The 23,151-nt window shown below is 33.0% G+C and overlaps 1 protein-coding gene across 1 annotated transcript in view; it reads left to right on the forward strand.

Moving 5' to 3' along the window:
* Positions 1 to 4,349: 4,349 nt before the first annotated feature.
* LOC148274533 (nose resistant to fluoxetine protein 6-like) overlaps positions 4,350 to 23,151 on the forward strand; it is a gene marked incomplete at its 5' end in the record, with an annotated part of 30,192 nt that continues 11,390 nt past the window's right edge. Inside the window, 9 exons of the mRNA XM_088236973.1 lie at positions 4,350 to 4,576; positions 7,560 to 7,753; positions 10,160 to 10,290; positions 11,650 to 11,776; positions 13,166 to 13,318; positions 14,207 to 14,317; positions 16,592 to 16,840; positions 20,585 to 20,680; positions 20,843 to 20,972. Coding sequence (XP_088093099.1) covers positions 4,350 to 4,576; positions 7,560 to 7,753; positions 10,160 to 10,290; positions 11,650 to 11,776; positions 13,166 to 13,318; positions 14,207 to 14,317; positions 16,592 to 16,840; positions 20,585 to 20,680; positions 20,843 to 20,972 — 1,418 coding nt within the window. The remainder of the gene's footprint in view (positions 4,577 to 7,559; positions 7,754 to 10,159; positions 10,291 to 11,649; positions 11,777 to 13,165; positions 13,319 to 14,206; positions 14,318 to 16,591; positions 16,841 to 20,584; positions 20,681 to 20,842; positions 20,973 to 23,151) is intronic.

The raw sequence follows: 23,151 nt of genomic DNA on the forward strand, positions 1-23,151 counted from the left end.
AACTAACCTCTTACTATTTTTCTGTAATTCAGTATTCATTTACCTTTAACGCGTTATGCAGTTATAAGAATAGTACATCTTGTTGTTTTCATCCAGTTAAATTCAATATATTTCCCGACATGTTTAAGTCAAAAGTTTTCCGCTGTTCAGTTGTTTTTGTTTTATGTTGTGTTCCAAATTTGATTGAAAGTTTGAACTTGGAGTCGCAATCAATTTTCTACGGTTTAGCACTTACCGCTTCAAACAGTGATACGTATCGGGGCACGTTGTGCCAAAAGGAGTTAACAGAAGTCGCTGTTGGTGTAAAAAATAAAATAAGATGGGCTGTGAAATGTAAGTTCAGTTTTGAATGTAATAATTTAAATGTTAGCTACCCAAAGAAACGTTTTGTAATTATTGTATGTTATAAAATTTATATTTATTAATTTATTTTATTTATATAAAGCATTTGATTTTTTGATTACTGGCCGCACCAGGGAACCCCGCATCAAGGCAGGAATTACTTTTTTAACACACTATATTATTTATGTATTTATTTTATGTACAGCCTAAGCTAATTACAATAATTATATGAATAAACATATGTACAAGAAACTAAACAAAAATAACTTAAAACTTCGTAAGAACATGATCATCATAATACATAATTTTGAGATACGCCATGCCAATCCATTTTCGTTCCACACTTTGTTAATGGCGAAGAGATCTACGAAAAGTCGGAAGATCTATCCCAAAGAATTCCAAGTTGTGTGATGAATTGACTAATCTACACTTTTTGGACATTGGGGTATGAAAACAAAAGTTGATCTTAGAAGATTTGATAAATTATGAGCTCTTAAAATGTTATGAACTAACTTAATAAAGCATAAATAAATATATTGACATGGTTAGAAATTCGGAGTCATAACGCCCATAGGAACAAAAATCATTATTGGATTTTATCAGTCACGAAGATAGCTATAGATTATAAGAAAACAGTGGGCCGTAGGTACTCAGGTTAATAATTGCAAGCACAACATTGAAACTGTTCGATACTCGTTTGTTGTTAATCCAAAAACCCAACCTAAAATTGTCAACGCTTTTGTTATATTTAATAGAGCAAAATGACGTCTCTATAGCTGTAGCGCATTATTATTTTAAGTGTTCAACTGTAAAAAGTAAATAAAACTGAATATTTCATTTTTGTTTTTTACGTAAACAGCATAAATTGCCTTTAACATATATTGAATAGGTATAAGTATAAAAAAAAAATAAAAAAAATACATCACAAAAAATGATAAAATTGCATAACTATAACAATAGTAACAAGTTGGCAAATACACATAAGCAACCAAAAATATTAAAGAAATAAATACGTTAATATGAAAAAAGAAAAACATCATTAAATATAAAAAGAGTTTATGAAAGTAAAATCAAATTCAATATGTAAAACAATTCCTGAATTTTTCACAATTAGTTTATTAACATGTCAAGTCAAGTCATTGACATATGAATACATAGATATGCCCTATAGAGTAAAATATTAAAAAAGTAGTGACATGAAAAGGAACCCATAGTTACCAAGTTTGTTTACTTTTACCAGGACTGCATTCAACGATCATGCATATGCTACCAAAAATTGAAGGATACTCATTTTCGGTAGATAAAAAGTTAGTAGTTTAACGTAAACAATCAACATTCGTTTTTGGTGGATCCCAATCAGGTTTTTTTTTTTAATTCCTTATAATTTCGACCCATTTATTTCTTTTCACTGGATTTTTAGGAACGAATGGATATTAACTCACGTTTATTATGTTTTAAAAACATTTTTTCTATCAGTGCGCCACTGCAATTAAGAAGAGCTTCGCATTTACGCCGCTAGGCGTAGTTTGACGTTTAGAAAAAATAATATTTAAATTTGAATATGATTTGTTTTAAGCTTTGTTTCACCCATGAACAAATATTTACTAATGAAAAGTAACACAATCATTTTAACAATGTTTATCCGAAAGGTTTTTACACGTTTTCGTGACACAATTAGGCATTTGTGTTTCAATTTTAAACGTCACCCCTAGCTGGCGGTCGAAGAACGACTAAATATGCGTTGGGCACAACGGAACTTTTTGGCATGAGTTAAGTGTCATTATTTTTGAGGACCCAGGGCATATCAATGCATTATTATGTCAATAGTATGGTGCATGATATTGTGAATGGTGAAGTGTCGTGTGCTTTTTCAGGTTGATTTGAAATTTGTCCGAAATGTAATTTTTTATAGAAAGGTAAGTCATTTTAGTGCTTTTATTTTATTTTAATGTAAAACTTTATATATTTATAGGTATATATACCTTTTTTTTTAACATGTATTTAAAAAAAAAACACTTTAAAGTTTAAAAGGCAGTGTATCAATTTACTTTCTTCAAATTGAAATACCTAAATAATACTGTGTTGATTTCAATGGTTTACTGTTTATTGACTTATATATGTATTCTAAATAAGTAATTTTCTAACTTCTTCTAGTTTTAAGATTCTTTTAGAATAACTTATCCAAAAAATGCACTTCACTTCTCTCCACTGCAATATATGTGTGTATTATTAGGTATCTATACCTATATATTTTCTACTAATATCTAATGATGATTTTTTTTTTTTTTACTCTTCTAAATTCATTTTTTTATATTTTGCTAATTTCGTGCAAATGTATGTCTGTCTTTATTTATTTATTTATTTATTCATTCAAAATTACAAAATTAAATATTTATGAACTTATTAAGGCTTTTTAGGCTATGCCCGTGTCAAGCCACAATAAATAACAATAAAAATACATAGCCAATTTAATTAGATCAAATTATAATGACATAGAATCACAATCTAGAAAAAAAGGTAAATGTAATAAATAATCAAATTCCAAAGAATACAATGCAAAAAAGATAATCAGAAATAATTTTTAAAATATAAATTATACAAATTAAGAATCACACATAATCAAATATACAAAATAGTGGTATCATTAAAATCAACAAAATAATAGTAAAATATAGTAGTATTAAAAAAAAATAACACACAATAAGAGCATGATTTAAATCAAAAGAAAATGAATATATATATATATATAAAAGCATAATTGAAATGATAATTGAGTTATGTTTTCTAGAAATTCACTCAATTATAGTAAGAAATATAAGGAATAGGAGCAATAAATCATATGCCAAATAATAGTACGTACTAAATTAAATTATACATAATAAGAAAAACATGAAAATTATCAATATATATAAAAAGTAAATTTAAAAATGCACTTCTGTTCTTTCCACTGCAATATATGTATGTACTATATGTTTATACCCATATATTTTATAAGTTAGAATATTTGTATTCGTTATATCTTTGATCTTCGCAAATTTGACCACATAACTGAGTATCCATATCATATATACCATATCATATATCCGTAAAAATTCACATTATATCACTTCTTCACGATATTTTAAATAATCCCACTTCGCCTGTTTATCTGAGAGTGCTCATCCAACCTCTTTCACAACACGGACTATCTCTTCGTTCTAGTAACGAGAGAACCCTTTTAATACCCTGTCATAGCTCTAATTTTCTTGCCTCCTCTTTCACAGTAGTAGCCGCTCGACTGTGGAATAATCTACCCACTAATGTTAGAGACGCCCCTTCTTTATTTACATTTAAGTCAAGATTGAAATGTCACTATCTAAATTTTAAATTGTTCCTTTATCCTCCTTCTTTCCTTCCCATCCCCTCTCCTCTCTTCATAGTATAGTGTTAATTTTTTTTATACATTTTTATTTAAATTGTAAAATTCAATATGTCCATGTATTTATAATTTTCTCAAACTGAACGGTTTGGGTAGGTAGGCAGAAATTGCCTTAAAGCAATATGCCCGCCCTTATATGAATATAAAGTGTCAAATAAATAAATAAATATTTAATACTAATATGTAAAGATTATATTTTCAATATTTTTCTTTTTATTCTAAAAATCATTTATATTTTTTTGCGTCTTCTGTGTCAAATACATGTCTGTCTTTATATGTATATTTGTTTGTAAAACATGTAAAAACCTACAAGGCGTTTAAATAAATAAATACTATGAATATGATATATAAAAAAATAAATAATTTAAGAGTCTCTTCACTAGGGAAACCGGTTCTAAGGAGGACTGTAGGTGTCCGAAATTTTATTGACATATTTCACATGTCATTCAAATATTTTTTTTTATTTCTACAATCCTAAGTTTAGTACATTGTCTAATATTGACTGCTCTTAATTTGCCTTTGTCTGGTATTATATTTGTGTATGTCGTATCTCAGCATTCCTGTTTAATCTTGTTTCATCGTCTTACAGTGTTAGATGCTTCCGGAATACCTCAGTCCGGTCTCTATTGGGGCGGCACCTTCTGGTTGGGGTCGAGGGCCCAATGTTTGGTCTATACGTCTAATAAGAAGACAGAACTCCATCCTTCGAGAGTTGTCCATTTCTTGGATAGCACCCCTCCATTCCCCATTGCTTACTATGCAGCATATTTCAGACACGACTCGGCTATCCTAAGCAGAGTTTACTGGGAAGATGAGGTAACTTTTTGCATTACGATTATGTCTATGAAACACCTTAGGCCAGTTGCACCTAAAGATTGAAACAAAGATTTATCCTGAGAGATCGCACAAAAGATGTGTAATACTTATAAAAATAATTTAAAGGATGGAGAGAATCAATGTTTGGTGTAAAGCTTTATGATTTATGTATTAAATGTTAGTGTAATAATGTATGCTTGGAGAGAGAATTGGCGATGAACAAAAGTAAGTCAAAAGTGATGGTATTTGAAAGGGGAAGTGAGGTGACTGACTGCATAATAAATTTAAACAACGAATGTATTGAACAAGTAGAAGAATTTTTGTATCTGGGAAGCATGTTTTCAAGAGATGAAAGAGTAGAAAAAGATGTTGAAAGGAGAGTGAATGCGGGCAACAGTATGAATGGCGCACTAAACAAAGTAATTGCTAATAAAAATATGTCAATCGAAGCTAAACTGGCAGCGCACAATGGAGTTTTAATCCCAACACTTAAAGAGGAAGGATGAAAGCCGAGTGAACGCGGTTGAAATGCAATCTCTTAGACGAATGTGTGGGAAATTAATGTATGACAGGGTTACGAATGATGAAATCAGGCGAGAGTGTAAATCTGAGACAAAAATAATTGATAAGATTAAGAAAGGGTCTCTGAGATGGTTTGGTCACGTAGAACGAATGGACGATGAAAGAATAGTGAAACAAGTAGATATGGCAAAAATGAATGGTAACATGAGAGGAGGACAACCAAAGAAGACGTGACATGATCAGATAAGCCTAAATCTTAAGTTTGGTTATGTCAAAAGCAGACAGAACCGAAGAGCATGTATGACAGGATGTATGAATGTAGAAGAAGCTAGGCATGTATGCCAGGATAGACTTGTGTAGTGGTCCATTCTCTCTGCCTACCCCTACAGAGATATGGCATGATGGTAGTAAGTAAGTATTAAGCAGAAAATTTTCTTTCGGATGACATAAACTTTACCATTTTGTTTAACTTTTGTTGCTCATTTTGAAATAAACTAACAACTTATGTTAACACCTAAAACATAAATTTGGCCATTTCCGTATTACTTTCACCAGTTATTCCACATTCTGCCACAGTGATGCATTCCCATTTGAACAAACTAATTACTAAAACCAGAAAAGGGTCAAGACTCCTTTGTTTGTTGCCTTATCCAGCAGATCCTCAGACCTACCAATGAGAAATGCCTTTATTGAAAAAGTGCTGAAAGATAATTTAACCGGTGACAATATTTTTATGACTCTTGTTGATATTTAGCTACTTTTTCATAATTACCAGTAAGATCAATGTGCAATCATACACATTTAAAAATCAATAGGTTTATGAAATTTTGATACTGTAATAGTTTTTTTCTTGTATTTTAAATTGATTTATTATGACAGGTCATTACCTGCCGTAAAAATAAATTGCATCGTTATATAATTATTATGATTGTAGTAAAAAATCATGAGTCAAATTGAAATTATTTAAAATATTTTAAGCATGTCCAAATTTATGTAAACAAGGCTGGATTCCACCCTTAGGGAGTTATCGAGAATAAAACTTCTTGCGACAGAGAGGGAAAACACTTTTGAGAGGGGAATATGAAAATATAGGCATCTAAAGGGCTTATGGCCTGTCATTGGCTGGTTTGAGGGGCTACTTTACACTCTGAACAATATGTATTATTCTGCCTCTGTTCTGACTATGCCAAATGGTATTCATCTTGACAGTTCGTGATGCCTGACCGCAAGCTCTTCATCAGTGTTTGCTATTGTAAATTCCTTCTGTACGAATTATAGGATGTAACCCATGTGTAACTACTTAATAAATAACTGCAATTGTAATCCGTAATCAGCTTTCTCATTTAACCTCAAATCAGCTCACCCATCTTATAAATGGTCACCTTAAATCAGCTTCAACCAACTTAAAACATTGTTCTTATGATGACAAATTAAAAAGTAGCAAAAAAAATTTCACATATTATAATGCTTGACAGGGAACATTGATTCTCTCAGTTCTTTAAATTATTTTAATAAGCATCACTCGTCTTTTATTCTTCTTCCGTTTGCATATTCGCTCCTAAGTGGAGCATGTGGACATCAACAGACGCCTCAAGGAAACTATCGCCAGCCAGCACTATCACCTCTTCCCATGTCAATCTCACGTCCCGCAGTTCTGCCAAATAAAGCCGAACGATCGTCATTGACAGTGTGAGGAAGATAAAACCTGGGTTAAGACTCCCAAAGCATCCATAGAACATGTCTAAGCCAGGTCCACCAATGCACACCCATAAAACTCTTTTTAGTAGGCTGTTGTGACCTTCCCCATGTTTCAATGTTAGTTATAAAATTGAACCGCCTTCTCCTAAGCAATTACGCTAAAAACTCGGAAGTTTGTTGTCTTGAGTTTTAAAGGTTCCAGGATTCGCACAAATATGGGAGTATTGCCATTATGCAAGAGTTGAATAATCTGCATTTTATACCAGTAATAAATTATTTATATACATGTACAATAATAATCATGGTTTATTAACAAAAAATACAATTTCTTTATCTACTACATACATACTTAGTTACTTAGGTAATAGATTTCTCTGGATTATGTCTAGTCTGCCTAACTAGGTACAACCTGTTTTAAGGCAGACATTTTTATGCAAAAATAAACAATAACATGACTACCTACTAGTAAATTTATTATAAAGTTATACAATATATATAAATGTATACCATTTATTATTTTAGAATATTTTTTAGTAAGTTTTCCGATTTTTCTCTACCTAAATTCAGTAACCATTTTATTACAAATTTATTTGATTGAATTTGGGTCATGGTTTTGTAATGTTCGGGTAACATATTGAATATTTTGGGGTCCAGAAACCTGAAATTTCTTTGCCCGAATTCAGAGTTTGTGGTAGACCCCATGACCCCTCCTTTAGTTTGACTTCTGGTAGTTTGGGAGTGTTCCTTAAATGTTCATGTTTAGGATCTGGTGACTTTGGGGTTGTGTCTACCTTCATCATGCTCGGAGTTCGAAATATCTGGACATCTGCAGGAGTATTTTACCTCAAGGATCTTGTTCCACCAACAGCTATACAATATGACACTTGTAATGAAAGATGTAAAGAAGATTAGTGATGATACATCTTGGTTTTGGTCCTTGAAGTATGCTCCATTTTGGTGAGTGTTTATCAAAAGTTATTTTTACTTTCAGTGCTGCAGAACAGCGCTTATTAATTATATTTAAAGCTACATTTGATGATTTTAGTTACCCACTAAAGTCTTCAGACTTTTTGGTAGGACATAGTTTTTTTTTGACGTTGGCATCACTTTTAAAGTAGCCTCTCTGTCATGCACTGCCAAGAACAACTTTTCCACATACCTCATTCCGATCTAGTCTCTTATTTTGGGCACCTAAGACGTTTGCCTTCCAGTTTCATGCTATCCCTCAATCTTGTCCTTAAGTATAAGTTAGAGGATCCGTCAATCAATTCATCAGGAATCAAGCGCATTCTCCAATTAGGATAGCCTGGAGTGATTGGTTGGTGTCGGTGGCGTGAACGGAAAAAGAGGAAGAGGTTGATCCCTTACACGATAAGCCGATCAGGTCAGGACAGCAGCAGGCACCTAAAAAAATAATCCTTAAATTGATATATGAATGCATTGACCTGGGTGTGGATGCAAACATTCAGCCTCTTTAACCTGCCAATAAGCTAAGCTCTACTTAGATTTCCATATTGTTTCCCAAAAAGTTCTACCTGTTTTGAATTATCTATTAATAAAAAATATCTAGATTAGTAAATCATCATCATCATTATCTGCACCAGATGGTACACAGGGCACTGCATTGGTAAACCAAACGAAGTACATCTTTATCATCTGTTACAGGAAGGTGAGGTGATTAATCTCACACTTCAGATGACAGTTCAGGGATGACGAAATATAAAACAAACAAAACCATCACACTGTTTCCCCGTAAGGGTAGGCAAAGTGGAAAGAACAACGCCACATCACTATCTTTGCATACAGATCTCGCTTTCTCTACATCCATACATCCTCTCATACATGCGCTCCGATTATTCTGACTTTCAACATGTCCATCTTCAATTATTTCTTGGATTTGGTCATGCCACGTATTTCTCGGTCTTCCTTTATTTCTCATTCCATCACCATTCGCTTTACTTGTCGAAACCAACGCAGACCTCCTTTCTTGATTTTGTCGATAATGCTTATCTCAGCCTTTCATAATACATGGATCTCAACCCACACATTCGCCGTGGAGATCGCATTTCGACAGCATTTAGCCTACTTTCATCCCTATTTTTTCAAGTCCATACTTCGTTCCCATACATCAGGGTCGGGACCAGGACTCCATTGTGAACTGCTTATTTTGCCTCTTGATATATATAGTTGTATTATACACTACTATATAGTAGTTGTTGAAACAAGATTTCATATCAAAACAATTGACTGTCAGATCTGTGGTAGCTTTCTGGATCGAAGCTTGTACTGCGCGTATCAATAATTACAATGAGGAACTTCAGCCCTACTAGAGAGAAATTGGATACAATAAATGTTTTCTTGCACGCTGTAAAAATTGGAGCATTAATTTGTAGAGCAAAGTTTCCTGAAAATGAATGAAAGAAATAATAAAAAAACATTTAAAGAAAAACAAACAACAACAATGTTTGAGTATGTCCAAATGCTTGCAGACTGGCTGGATTTCCTCCCTAGGGAGTTGTTCATTTTAAAATTTGTTTTAACAGAGAGGGAAACATTTTTGAGAAGGGAATATGGCAGTCTAGGCATTTACAGGGCTTGTGACCTGTCATTGGCTGGTTTAAGTAGCCACTTTACACACTGTGTAACATTCACCATTCTGCCTATGTCTGAACATCCACATTTCCTCAACTCTTCCGTCTGTTGACTTTTGTGAAGTCAAGGAGATACTTTGAACGATGTCACTGGTTCATATGATTCAACCAATAATAAGAGAGTTATGGAAGATTTCCGGTATGCTTGCCGTCAATGGACCAACGTGTGGAACTGATTGAGAATAAGCGGAAGAGAACCTCCGACGTCACATGCGGAGTTATTTCAGAAATACAAAACTTTAAAAAATCATAGTGCTGATAATACTATGTATAAAAATGAAATAAAATTTATTTGGCTTAGTTAAATAGTCTATTAACAAATAAAATAAAAAAAATTGTGATGTGTCGCTGACCCGAGGTCGACGCTCCCCATATAATTCTGTACCTCAGAGGCAGACGGATGCAAATCCAGAATTTGATGAAATGACATTTAGATTTTCGTATCCAGTTTATGATCATGTCCATCGATTTTGAAGAAATGTAAGTCTTATAATGGAAGAACCAATGTATGAAGATACTGAACATACAAATGAATGCTATTAATTATTAGAAATCACTTAGAGAAAGTAGATTCTCTAGGCTTTGGTTGAACATTTGACGTTTGGATTTGCATCTGTCTGCCTGTGAGGTACAGATATATTTTTTATCATTTTCTTTATTTCTTTCTATGTACAAAGAGAAGATGAAACATGAATTTTCTGTTCTATTTCAGGCTTTCAACGGGACTGCTACTGTTGCTAAATATACTTGGCACTATCTACAGGGCTTGGTTTTATAAGGCAAAGGATGATAATAACAATGCAATTTCGCAAACAACGAATCAGTCATCAAAATCTACAAACGGTTAATACATATATATATTTTTAATATAAAAAAAAAACACTTTGTGTAAACAGCTTTATTTTAAGTTATATGACGACCAGTTTCGAGGTTACTACCTCACCATCAAGACTTACACACTGCCACTAACTTAGAATCTATCTAATCGTAGGGATAATATTATACAATCAAAATATCTTTGTCTTTGATTGATTCACCACTCGACTGAAAATTGAATTGAAATGATTTTTTTACTTAAAAAAAATTTTTTTTTCATTCATAAATTTCATAAAAAGTACATGTTTTTGTAAAATTCTAAACATATCTACTTTTACACATCTAGTAAATGTTATCGCTGTAACTCTCCACCATCAAACCATCTAGAGACTCACTAAAACACATAAAAGAAATTCATCAAAGTTGTTCCAGCCGTTTAGGAGTTCAGCGACATACACACGTAAAGAAGAATTATTTTTATTTTACTTTTTCTTTTAGTATGTTTTTAACTGTTTTTTGTTTTTACCATGTCTACTATTTTTATTTTTTCTATGTATAAACAACCACAACAACAACAAACCATCACGCTGTTTCCCCGTCCCTACCCCTGTAGGCAGAGAGGATAGAACGCCATATCATTCCATCTTTGCATACTTACCTCGCTTCCATTCTAACATTCATTCAAACATCTTTTCATGCACGCACGCCGATTTTTCTTACTGTTGACATGTCTATCTTCAAGTATTTGATGGACTTGACCGTGTCATGTCTTCCTCAGTCTTCCTCGTTTTCTGCATCCAGCAACATTCGCATCGTAGATTCTTTTAGCCGTTCTTTCGCTGTCCATTCGCTCTACATGTCCAAACCAACTCAGCACCCCTTCCTTGATTCTGTCGATAATGCATGTCTCAGCTTTACACAGTTCACGGATTTCAACATTTGTGCACCTATCATACATCGTTTTACCACACATTCGCCTGCGCTGAATTCGCATTTTGACAGCATTTAACCTACTTTCATCATCATTTTTCCAATTCCATACTTCGCTCCCATACATTAGAGTTGGCACTAGAACTCCATTGTAAACTGCTAGTTTAGCCTCCAGCGATAAACATTTGTTCTCCAAAGTAGATTTCAGTGCACCGTTCACCCTGTTCCCGGCACTAACCCTCCTTTCAATATCTTTCTTGGTCTTTCCATTCTGTGTATTAATTACTGGTTTTATATTTCCACTGTCATAAAACAGGGTAAACAACTCTAATTAGACAGTCAAAGCACTTTTGTATAAATGTTTAATTTTATTTATGAGACATGAAAAAAAAAATTTAATTAAAAAAAAATGTCTTGTTGACACGTTACTAACAATACTAATGTCTTGTATTTCAGAGTCTGGATATGATAAACTGAGCACAGTGCGGGATTTACTTTGTGCATTTAGTATGGGAGACAACATGAGGAACGTTTTTGATGTTTCTCACGACAAAGATATGCTGCTTCCAATTCACGGTTTAAGGTATACACATACTTCTTCAGCGTTGTTCTTTTTATTGCTAAATAAAAGCCTCTTAAAATCGTTTCCACTCCCTTCTAAAAAAAAAAGAATATGCTCGTAAATTGAGAAATAATGTAAAACGCATTTTCTTCTATCCGTAAACAATAGTATTATTACACAAAGAAAAGAAATAAACAATAAAACCCCCGCAAAATAATAAAATTAATAAAAGGATCAGATATTACAACAAACCAAGTTTGACAAAAAATAATACGCAATACTAAAGCGGACTCCCAAAATTGTCGACCCTGCATTTTTGATGCATGTTGAATGTCAAATATTTTTATTTTTTAGTAACCGTGTATATGTACATCATTCTGCCCATATTTGCACATCTACATTCCTTCAATTCTTTCATTTGTTGATGTTTGTGAAGTAAAAGATCTTGTATATACAGTTTATAGGAACAACTCATGCCTGTGAACTTGCCCCGACTCGCTAGAAAATCTGTATTGAGTCGGGGCACTTACAATGCATTTTTAGGCTTCATAGTCCATAATCGATGACACACATGTGCTAAAATGTTTCACCTGAAATAGTGTGATGACCGAAGAAAGCAATGACATCAATTTCGACAGAATCCAATACAGCAGCTCTAACAGTATTGCACATGAAATCGGAGGGCATCGTTCTGCAGTACATTCACATCGTCCTTACCATGAAGAAATGAACTACAAAGGAACGTTGCCTATAAAGAGACTACAGGGCGTGGCAACGCCGGTCAGTCAGCCCAACAATTTCAGTACAGTCAGTCAGTCCAGCTCGACGAAGTCACACAGTTCCAGCATGTAGTTCAAGTGCAGTCTCTTCAACCCATCATCGCCGCTACGCTCGCGCTACACAACCAAGTGCTGTATCTTATTCGCCGTGTAATAAATACGCATTAAACACACAATCTCTTACTGAGGTAGAAACTCCAACCCTCAACAACCTATTTCTTTCACATTCATGAAAATACATAGATATATATTCACACATACATATACACATTATAATTCATAAATATAGCTCTCATTTGAACCGTTAATGTGTCGATAATTTAGTTAATTCATTATGTTCTACTGTTTCATCAAGAACAGATGTCTCCGAGTGTACAAAATCTAAAACCGTTGAGAATACTTGACCTTAATGCGTAAAGGCACGTGTCTTTATGCGCTATTTTTAGCCAGCCTTTTTTAACCAGCCATTCGAACCTGGAGAGCACGTTAATGCACTTAACTGGGAGATTAAGAAGAAATATTCTCCCGTAAATTATTGTTTTTGTCAGTTATGATGTTTTGGCGATAATGGCACGATATGTACAAGTATTTTTTTTTTATGTTTATCTTACGAACCAATAAATTGTTTCAGAGTTAGCACGATGTTCATAACTGTGATTGGGCATATAATTTTATTTGCTTTGAGCAAATATGAGGGAATACAAAACCTCCACTATCCGGGAGACAAAGTTACCATGGTATTGCAAAATACTCATTTCGTCGTTGATACATTTTTCTGTATCGGGTAAGTGGGAATCTTGAACCTTATTTTTAAAAATTTATTTGACTTTTGTACGTTTACGAATTTTCTTCCAACCGGACAACAAAATAAAATACACAACCAAGTGCTGTATCTTATTCGCCATGTAATACAAACGCAATAAAATGCAACCTCGTGTCTTCTCTGTCAATCTCTAACTGGGGTTGGAACTCCGACCCTCAACTACTATAATCCTACAGAACTGAATAAAATAAATAACTAAAACCATTTTGCATTATAAAGAACAGTTAGGCATTTCCATTAAGCAGGTTCCTTTATATTTATAAGTTTATTTCTGTACCTCAGAGGCAAACGGATGCGAATTCAGAATTTGATGAAATGACATTTCGATTTTCGTATCTAGTTTATGATCATGTCCATTGATTTTGAAGAGACGTAAGTCTCATAATGAAAGAACCAATGTATTAGGATACTGGAAATATAAATTATTGCTACAAATGATTAGAAATCACCCAGAGAAAGTAGATTCTTTAGGCTTTTTTTGAACATTTGACATTAGGATTTGCATCCGTCTGCCTCTGAGGTACATATTTTAATGTCCAGAGGTTTGAAAACATAAATACGTTCTATCTCAAAACTTCCTTTTTCGATATTCATCCTTTATATCGTGTACTCTTCATGTTATTTTTTTTGCAAAAAGAAAACATGATTTAATGGCAATATTTGCTTTATTTTAGATGTTGATAATATCGGAAAGACATGTCTAATTATCATACATCAGTTTAGAGAACTCAATTTTGGCTGTAGGAGGCATATCGGTCTTAGCCTTTTTACCTTTGATATTGACGTTTAGTAGTTTTACACAAATATGTACATAAAAATACATTATTAACATTGATTTAATATTTTCAGTGGCTTTCTCCTCGGGTTTTCATTTTTTAAAGATACTAAAATCAGCAGACTGTCTACACTAAGAGAAAATGCAGACCATTTTTTTAGGAGTGTATTCAAGCGATTTAAAAGGTAAGCTTATTATTTCATTGATTTACTCTGGATAATTTTTATAGCGCCATTTTTGTGAAAGTCACCTCAAGGGTACAATAAGCATTACACGTCATGTAGCTACAGAGCTGGGATTGGGATTCGAGTTCCCCGTTTACAACTATGTTAAATTTTAACAATATGTATGAGCTAAATTACAATTGACATTTGCAGTTGAAATTTAAGCAAATAATTATTTTATGGTAAATTTCATTTAGATAATATGGAAGCTAATATTACCAAACGTCTTCCAGCTACAAAGCACATGAACAAATAAAATTCAAGCAACTTAAAAATGATTTTAAAAAGTTGACAAAACAAATACATTGTGAAGGTACATGACAACGGAACAAAAAGTATAAAAAGTAAACATATAGAGCATTTATTTATTTCTTTATTTATACTTTTACAATGTTTGTATTCTTTTATACAGAATAATGATCCCTCGCTGGGGTGTCCCGTGCCGAGGGAAACATTTTACAATAAGTGAAACATGCCTTAAATTAGTTATTTAACAAAGTTAACAAAATAATAAAATAAAAACATAATTATCAAAAAATCATAAAAAACATAACCAATTCATATGGACCTCTAGACCAAATTTCATAAACAGTACACAAATTTTTACCTGTTTGGCTTGATCCACTCATCGATCTGTGCGCAACCCACCTCCACTATCCATTTCTTAATAGCAATTGTATATTGTGAGTACTTACTAATTGTCCTTTTGGATAATGGAAGTAGATTGTACACTTTAACCGAGTAGTAGGCCAATCCTCTTTGACCGAAGGTTGTATTAATTTTTAATGGTTTTTGCAGTATCAGGGTGGAGTATCTAGTAACTATTATTATATATTATGGATAGCAAGATGATAAAACTGATGACTGATAACCGTAGCTATTGTCGGTAGCTCAGTGTCTATCGTCTGCCTAGTTACCGCAAACATGTGGCTAACAACAGCAATAATATCTTTGCAAATATAATTTCATACAAGAGGGTTGACGATCATTTTAGTGCAGCATTCTCGAAAAAAAACTTTTGATGTTCCGAATAATGTAATTAATGATACCACGAAATTGTATTACATTGAATTAAAATTTATTTTAAACATTGGTTAACAGTTCATTTTTGTTCAAATTGCACGTGGACCCAACACTTCATCTCAGCTGAGTCAGCGCGTTAGCAGTGATTTGGTGAACCATTGAACTGATCTGCAGCTCAAAAAATAATCTCGAGTTACCCCTGCCTACTGTTGATTCGTTAATAGTTAAACCAAAGCACCTTGACTTATACCTCTTCAAGTACCTACTCTCAAAACTCAGAAGTTAGATTAGATTAGATTTATTTATTTATGACAAAATACAAAGTTTTTAACTTTACATATTACATTACATTACATATTTTATTTGTATGAAATATTCCCGTTCAGCAAAAGTGCTGGTATGAGGGGATATAAAATATTATGGCACAAATAGTTTTAATAAAAATTCGATAAAATAACATCACATATCACTCGTCACCCGGGCTGTAAGAACTGTTTTGTTTGGGTGTTTTTTAAGTACGTATATGTTTTGTATATTTTTTAGGTCATTAGAAAGTGAATTGTAGAACTTTATTGCTGTATACACAAAACTGTTTCTTTTTCTGTTAGTCCTAGGTTGTTCGCAAGTTAAATTATTTGATGCTCTTGTATTTCTTTGATGTATATTGTAGTTGAAATTAAATTTAATATTTGTCTTAATTTTATTCTTTTTCATATTAAATATCATCTTTACCTTTTCTGTGTAAATTGATTCATCTAAATCGAGCATTTTTGTTATTCTATATAAATCTGTGCTTCTAGTATATTTATTAAAATTAAATGTTACTTTAAGTGCTTTACTCATTGTTCTTTTAACTGATTCTAGCATTTGTTTACTTCATTGTGACCATATTAATAATCCATATACATGGTTTGGTGAATAAACCAAATAATAACATTGAAATAAGAGAGAGTGAATGCACTGAGCATTTGTAATTATTGACAGTTACACCGATCTGAATGCAGTGATAGATTCAGTCGATTCAGTGTACCTAGCGTAGGAAAATAATCATAAATAATAAACAATAATGGAACCTACTTAATAAAAAACCAATAATATATTCATAATCATGAAATATTCAATAAATACATCAATCAAGAACATTCCAATCATCCATCCCTAGGATTGGAATGAGAATTTACTGATGATATTCACTTCAGATTTTTTTTGCAGATTAACACCAGTTTATATGTACATATTATTGGGTTCCCACGCCGCTGGGGAGTGGATCCATCGCTCGTCTCCGCTATTGAGCAACGAAAGGCTGGACCTGCGATGCTCCAAATTCTGGTGGACAAATTTATTATATATCAGTAATATATATCCCGGACTAAACCTATCTTGCATGTCCTGGGCCTATTACCTTTCAAACGATATGCAGTTCTTTATTTTGGCAAGTTCGCTCCTCTACTTGTCAAAGAAGTAAGTTCTGTGGTTATAACATATGAACATGATCATCATCATCTCCCTATCCACATCCGGTGGTGCATTGGCCACTGCATTGGCAATCCATTTGCAGTGCATCTAGATATATTTTTGTTACGTGGAAGGTAAGATGATCAGATCAGACGCTTAAATTAAACTCAAAATAGTTCCCAGCACTACATACTACAAAAACGAATAGAAATGTGCCTACTGCCGAATGCGACACGGTATAAATTACTAGTACATAAACACATACTTTTTCTACAAAACACACAGTTTACGTTGAAGATGACTCCTGCAATGGTAGCCGAAACGTCGGAACAAATCCAACACACACGGCATCACCCAAAAAATAAATATATTGATAAGATGATCCGTGGTTCTCACCTGTTCAGAATCTATGTCCGGGACTCTGCCACTTGCGAATGTTAGCTTGATGAGGAAGATTTAAACAATGTTTTTTTTGGATGCCCCATAAATGATTGTTATCCTGATTTCATATCCGACCTCTCTGATATTAATATCCCATTGTCTATTCATATTCTAACATATTCTCCTGTCCCCACCCAATAAACATGTATTTGAATTTTATGCAAATATCTAGTTATAAATGGTGTTAAGAAATAAAAATGTTATTTTTTTATATTAAATGTAAAGTTTTAAAAATATTAAATACTAACTTACTAAATTGTATATATAACACATGGGTAAATATGTAAATAAACGAAAAATTTAAAAACTCGACATTGGCCATAACACCCGAGTTGAGAGGTGAAAAGACCATAAAACACGAAGAAGAATAAGATGATCCGTCTTACGTTTTGTCAAATTTTGCAGCGTCAAACTACCATATAAACAAATGTTACACGTCCACTCTGCCAGGAATCGAGCCCGGGACCTCAAGAATGGTGAGCGAATGTGTCACCACTACACTACGAGGCCCATTTATCCCCAATTGGTTTCGTTCACATTTACCATTCTGCCTATAGGTAGTTCAGTTGAGTTCAGTGCCGAATTTCTGCGTTTATTATAGTAAATAATACAATAGGTATATTGTATTTGCAAAACAGTCAAAATGGGTACAATTAAGTAAAATTAGGTGTAATTCAATTATGTCAAATTAAATTATACCCAAATATATTAGACACCGTATTTCTTCACTATAAATACCTGTGCTAAGGTAGGCAGCATTTATTTATTTGTATATATAGGTAGGTACACCATATTTATCTTAGTAATGTGTAGAGATGATTTAAATGTGAAAATCTTTTAATTAACAGTAAAATACCTTACTGTCAAAGTGCACGAAACTGGAAAAAAATCCAATAAGCATAGAATTATAATATTCCCAAGAAAGAAAACGAGTAGTATCTAGTGAAATAGTTACAATAGGCAACATGAAATTTGTCAAAATAACATTTTTTTAAATACGACACTGACAAAAACAAAGTTGATCACACACAAACCCTTAATTGCTGCTCAAACTGGCTCCTTCCCATTTTTAAAAGCCACTCTTTTGTTAACTTATAAATGCCCTTGAATAAAGGGGCATTTTTTCATTTTCTGTCTTTTTTGACAGCTGCAAACTGCAATCTGCAATCTGCAATTGCCAGTTGATTCACTATTCACTGTTTGCCTCCAGTCATTTACCATGTTAGTGAGTTTTTGTGACTGTTCTTAGAGTTTATTTAGTTTTTTAATAGTTGCTGGTAAAGAAGTACTTCCCAGATAAGTCAAATCTATCTTTATTTTATTATTTTGATCTTAATTTAAGTTTTTAAATTTCGCATTACTGAAATTTTCACTTTCAGTAGTAAATTGTAACAATAACATTTCTTGTTATTTTTTCTTTTTTATAAGATTTTTTAGTTTCATTATTATTCAATTTTCTGGGAATATGGAGATAATCAAAACTTGTCTTAAAGAACCACTGACATCCCCCCTACATCATCAAGCATCCTCTTCCCCAATTTTTCCAAATAAAGCAAGAAAGCTATGCAAAAATGATTCTGTCAAAGATATTTCAAATAATGCCTCAAACATCTTTACCACTTTTCTCATTTACCTTCAACATCTAACCAACCTTCATCCACAGATTCATTAGATATTATCATTAACAAATATACAGAGAGAGACGGTGGGACCTTTCTGTGTTTTTGTCCAAAAAATGTTCTTCCTAACTCATCTTTCTCCTTAAATGTCATCGAACTTGGTAAACTCATGCAAGACTCGTGCATTCTCTTAATATTTACAAACTCTTTCCTCAGCCGAGAGTAAAATCTATTGGCTGAAACCGTGTGTCAGTATAATTTGTCCACTATTTAACGGCAAACGCTTTTATGGATGGTATAATAACTTGTATTTAAATATAAGTTACAAATTTAAAATACTTGGTGTCTACACATCCACTTATTTATTTGATCAATTAGCGCTTTCACCCTCTTATTTATTTATTTATGCTTTATTAAGTTAGTTCATAACATCTTAAGAACTAATACAAACTTTTAATAATATTACAATTTTTTTTATCCAAATTTCTCATTAACATATTTATTGTACAAATAAAAGACGAGTGATACTTTAATCCACAAATTTGGAATATCCAGTGACCGGTTTCATCGCTTTCGTGACATCTTCGATACTGGTATCTTTATTAAGGAGTTCAATGTATTTATACAAAACAGAGGTAAGGATAGATAATTCAAAACCATATGGAAGCTAACGCAAGAAAGGCACAGCAAGAAGAAGAATAATCCTCGTCGCCTTATTTTGAAGAATTTGTAAATTTTTAATTTCTTCATTATATTTATTTATTTATTTATTTATTTATTATTATATTATTTACTGTAAGGGAGGATTCTATTATTTAAAAATATTTATTGTTTTATTGCAATGTACAGGGTCAAACTAAGGGGGCTAATAAGGGTGAGTTTTTTTAAATTCTATCTCTATTTAGAGCTATTCCTTGCAATATTTTATATATGGATACCAATTATGAAGTCTCTACTTCATTAAACACATCTAGCTACTGAAAATAGTCCAAAGATGTGCTACTAAATTATCCTCAAAAAGATGCCCTTCCACGGCTGATTAAAAGCACTAGGACTTTCATCATTGGAAGGATGATGGAAGAGAGAGGACTTGATAGAAGCATAAGAAAAAAAAAATCTAGACTCTAAAATTAACTAAATTGCAAGAACGAAGAACATTGACCGATCTTACGGCCTTATATAAAATAATAAAACCAATGTTTGATACCCCTGATCTACTGAAGTTGATTTCATTCTATGTACCACCTAGGTTTAGCAAAACATCTACAATATTTTATTGTCAAAATTCTCGAACGGTAGCTCAATATAACTCACCTATCGTTAGATTACAGAATACTGGGAATGAAAATGCATCATATTTTGATATATAAAGTTTATCTCTGCCTAGCTTAAAAAATAAAGTGATTAACATATTTTTATCAAAAAGAGCAAATCAACTTCAGGAGATCGGATTAGAATAGTTATAATTTGATTGATTAATGTATTTTGTTATTTTATAATAAGTGTACAATCTACTTCCATTATCCATAAGGACAATTAGTAAGTTCTCACAATAAAAAAATTCAACCAGTTTGGATGCTATTTTGCAGGAAGAATAACGAGATACAGGCGCACCAGCAAGGCTGCCCACCATAACCTATAACAAATAATGATATTATAATTTATGCATTAATTCAGATTAATTTTTCAGGCATATAAAGACATCTGCAGGTATTGGGATTGGATTATGTCTGGCATCCATATCATACACGGCTTATGTTGTCAAAGCAATGAATTATCAACCTTTGTAAGTAATTTTACATAAGTAAATTTCCTTTTTTCCTTCTTAAAAAGGGTCTTAAAACCCTTATGTCTCAAAATAGAACTTTTGGCTTATGGGTCCACGTTCCAGCTAACTCTTGAGTATCGAGTGTGCTTTATCTTATTAAAAATACATATTATCTTTCAGCATCCACAGCGTATTTGAAACTGTAGACATATTTTACTGTCCGCCATGGATGAGAATCTCCCCTTATATTGTAGGAGTATTCGGTGCGTACTTCTATACGTACCACAGAACTAGCATACCACAGGGAAAGGTAACGAACAATGTATACCTATAAATATTTGCCTATTTTTGATAACTCATTTAAGAAACGGGCTTAGAAAGTCCATCAATAAGTCCTTAAAAATAATGAACAAACATGTCATTTATAATAATAATCATTTTATTCCAGAAAACATGTTGGGGAGTGCAATATTGTACTTAATTTCAAGACAATTTCCATATACGAAGGTTGATTAAAATGTTCCACCACTGACATATTTTGAATTTGATATTATTCGACATAGTCCCTCTTGTATGCATTTCTTTCAGCAATTCTTCAACATTTCTATAGCTTCCTGATAGAACATTTGAACGAAGTATTCAGAAAGCAGCCAGCCATAGAAAAGTGAAACTGAGATAGTAGCATAAAAAGAAGAGTGAATGCGGGCAACAAAATGGACGGAGCACTAAGCACAGTAATTTCTAATAAAAATATGTCAATCAAAGCTAAACTGGCAGTGCACAACGGAGTTTTAGTCCCAACACTTATGTATGGAAGTGAAACATGGAACTGGCAGAGGAAGGATGAAAGCCGAGTGAACGCGGTTGAAATGCGATCTCTTAGACGAATGTGTGGGAAATCAATGTATGACAGGGTTTCGAATGATGAAATCAGGCGAGAGTGTAAATCTGAGTCAAGTATAATTGATAAGATTAAGAAAGGGTCTCTGAGATGGTTTGGTCTCGTAGAACGAATGGACGACGAAAGAATGGTAAAACAAGTATATATGGCGAAAATGAACGGCAACGTTAGACGAGGACGACCAAGGAAGACGTGGCATGATCAGATAAACCAAAATATTAAGTCTGGTCATGTCAAAAGCAGACAGAACCGAAGGGCATGTATGACAAGATGTATGAATGTGGAAGAGGCTAGGATTGTATGCCAAGATAGACGTGTGTGGCGGTCTATTCTCTCTGCCTACCCCTACGGAGAAATGGCGTGATGGTAGTAGTAGTAGTAGTTTTAAAAAGAGTCAATAATTAAATCTACACAACAATTGGAATGTTTTTGACTTTGACAAATGATAAACAATGAATACATCAGGTTTTTTTATATTACAAACAAGAATCTTATCTATTTGAGCAGTTTAAATGGTTTTTAAAGTACTGTAAGATTTTTTTTAGTGCTGTGGGTGTTTTCTGCATATTAAGAAATGCCGGTTTTGTGATCGACACTATTTTCAGAAGGTGATTATTACAGTTTTTAGTAAGAAAACGGTCCGGCTGTTTTTAGCAGAACAAAGAATTAACCTTACTGCACCCGATAACACCAATATATATTTTTTTCAAAATTGTGGACTGGCTGCTTTCTGCTCAAGTACGTTCATTTGTCCGACCTCTGCTAACCACTCGTCTACACAGCACATGAATAGCCGGAAAGAGAGACTGTGGCCACTTATCTGATTATCTAAGGCAACTAAGGCTCAAAATTAGACAGCGGAGTGTCTATCACTCCCTCTCACTTCTGTTCACTGTACTTCATAGCCCTTACCATGTTCTTACACTCCAATATACCTCTGTAAAAAAATTCAACGCTTATCAGTTCATGGTTTACCTCTTCGTTTTAATTCTCGTGTCCATGCGGCTCCACTGTGGAATTATCCCCCATCCAGTATCAAAGATGTCTCTACAGTATCTCTATTTAAACCACGTCTAAAGAAATATCTCCGTTCTCTTCCTAAATCCATCCTCCTTTCCTCTTTCCATTTTATTCCTATTTCCTATTGCGTACTATAGTCCTTATTAGAATGACATTTGTCAGCAAAAGTGACAACATAACTTTGTAGTTATAAGGAGTGATTTATATTGACACACAAAAAATCATTAGTACCTGGCATGTTAATTTATTTTTTTAATACAATGCTTGTCATATAAATCAACATAATTATATAAAATCAGCTTTAAAACAAACTTAATTAACAAGAAAAAAAATACATAATAAAATAAATTGAATCATAATAACATGTGATACAATTTAATAATAATTCATAATAATATAAATAATTCTCCTGAGAGATCGCATTTCGACAGCATTTAACCTACTTTCATCATTATTTTCCCAATTCCATACTTCACTCCCATACATTAAAGTTGGCACTAGAACTCCATTGTGTACTGTTAGTTTTGCCTCCTGCGATAAAGATTTGTTCCCCAAAGTAGATTTCTCC

The sequence above is a fragment of the Micrasema longulum genome, unplaced genomic scaffold (genome assembly GCF_059751315.1).
Source record: "Micrasema longulum isolate JH-2025_06_02 unplaced genomic scaffold, ASM5975131v1 h1tg001627l, whole genome shotgun sequence".
Taxonomy (NCBI): domain Eukaryota; kingdom Metazoa; phylum Arthropoda; class Insecta; order Trichoptera; family Brachycentridae; genus Micrasema; species Micrasema longulum.